Raw genomic sequence first — 1853 nt, forward strand, 5'->3', positions numbered from 1 at the left:
CGTAGCCCGGAACTAGGGCTAAAGTACGGCCATTTCCCACCATAAAATTTTTTAGGCCTGTGCTTGGCCGGATTGAGAAAGGCGTGGTTGCTTGATACTCTTCACTGTGATGGTAGCGGGGAGAGAGTTAGGGTGAAGGAGATTGGGGCGCGGGCTGAGGGTTGGAGAAGGGAACGGATGGATTCGGTGAGGGTTCCTGAGGGGAGTCCATTGATGGATCATTTCCGGAAGCTGTGGCCTGGTACAAAGAAGGGTACAAAAGGGCGGTGGGAGGACTGGGAGAGTGGGGATTTGGAGACGGAAACTCAGCAAGACTTATATGAACATTTTTCGAGATGGAGGAACAGGTTGAACCCACGTACATCTTTGGCCTCAATATCCTTTCCTTTGGTAGATATCCATCTAGAGACCTGCACATTGCCTCCGAGTAGGTGGATAGTGAGGGCTGGCCGTCACTGGTCTTTTTCACATCCGGCTATAACATCCGAGTCAAGCATGGCAACTTTCAGGGTTCCGGCTTCCGGGTGGCGAGAGCACCAGGGGATTCGCCTCTGGAGTTGGGAGATAGGGGAGGCTACATAACTTTTGAATCATCTACAACAATATCTCATCTTTCAAGCAAAACACCGGATCCCAGGTCTCTTGTAGGTCAGGTACCTAGGTGGTGTTCTAAGCTGCTACACAACGACTACCACCACCCGCACAGCCTCCACAACCTCCGCAGCCTCCTTCAGGCCCAGGCTCTTGGTACGGACTGTCGTCGCACAGCTCACGGTTGTGACAGCTACATTCTGCGAGGTCAAGTTTGACCGGCAGCAACCAGCTTGAGTTCCTGATCAACCGTTGAACCACCGACAGCTCGGCCTTCGGCAAGACCCCGTCGGGTTTTAGACGAGCTGCCTCACAGAACCAGCTATTGCAGCGAACATATTCTCCCCAAAATGACGTTTATACAGCTGTTTTGTTTGCTCAAGTCCAGAAGAGATGGCCTTTTGCTCGAGATGGTCATTGTGCTTGATAAAACGTCCGTTGGTGACAGTTTTTGAAAATTGGAAATATTCTACCGGCGAGAGTTGGTGTGTGTGCCAGACTAGGTCTATATCCAGCGTGGGAACAACGGATACCAGGCCGGCGTGGAACAGACGAAGGAAACTGCTGTATCGCGCAATTGCCCGTCGAAAAATCGAGTCTGAATAGGGGCTGTGAATCCAACCAACACGTGTTAACGTGAGGGCGAAGTCAGCCTGACGGCCTACAGCGGCTACGAGGTCGTACTTGGCTGTCTGGTAACCAGGAAGACTGCGATTCGTTGTATCCAGCTTAAGAATTTCGGCGGTCAAAAGCTCGGGGATTTCAATTCCAGCACTAGCTTTCTCGTTAAAATCAACAAGAAAGTCGGGAGAAAGGGCCTAGTAATTCAATATGTCGAACTCGTGATTCTGAAAGAGTCAATTTTGCCGGGTCAGCACCAAGATCCTCGCTCTAGATATGGCCTCTTTATTAATATAGTCGTTCTCCTTTTAATGTCGTGTTTCGGATCGAAACTAGCATGTCACCTACAAGTAACTCCCAGTGTAGACCGCAGTCAGCAGCCCCACTGGGACAGACCGCTATGGCCCAGTCTTTATAAAGATACGGATTCAACATAAATGAATGCCAAATCATCAACACGTCTCATCACAGGGCAGTACTATTAGTATCTGGACACGACCGTCATATACGTAAAGGCTTGGGTCAATACTGACCGAGAGGGGGCAGCGAAGTTTGCATCGCAACATCGCTCACAGAGAAAAACCAACGAAGGAATCTCGAGGTTGCAAGACGAAGATACTGATCCCATACTGCTTCTTGGC

At 50.1% G+C, this 1853-nt stretch overlaps 1 protein-coding gene across 1 annotated transcript; it reads right to left on the reverse strand.

The window, feature by feature from the left end:
- Nucleotides 1–887: 887 nt before the first annotated feature.
- PODANS_5_90 (uncharacterized protein) lies at nt 888–1665 on the reverse strand (the record flags this gene model as incomplete). The annotated part of the gene is made up of 2 exons (XM_001904305.1): nt 888–1409; nt 1561–1665. 2 exons carry the CDS (start codon nt 1663–1665, stop codon nt 888–890), a joined length of 627 nt encoding a protein of 208 aa, XP_001904340.1.
- Nucleotides 1666–1853: the final 188 nt, after the last annotated feature.

The sequence above is a fragment of the Podospora anserina genome, chromosome 5 (genome assembly GCF_000226545.1).
Source record: "Podospora anserina S mat+ genomic DNA chromosome 5, supercontig 1".
In the NCBI taxonomy this organism is placed as follows: domain Eukaryota; kingdom Fungi; phylum Ascomycota; class Sordariomycetes; order Sordariales; family Podosporaceae; genus Podospora; species Podospora anserina.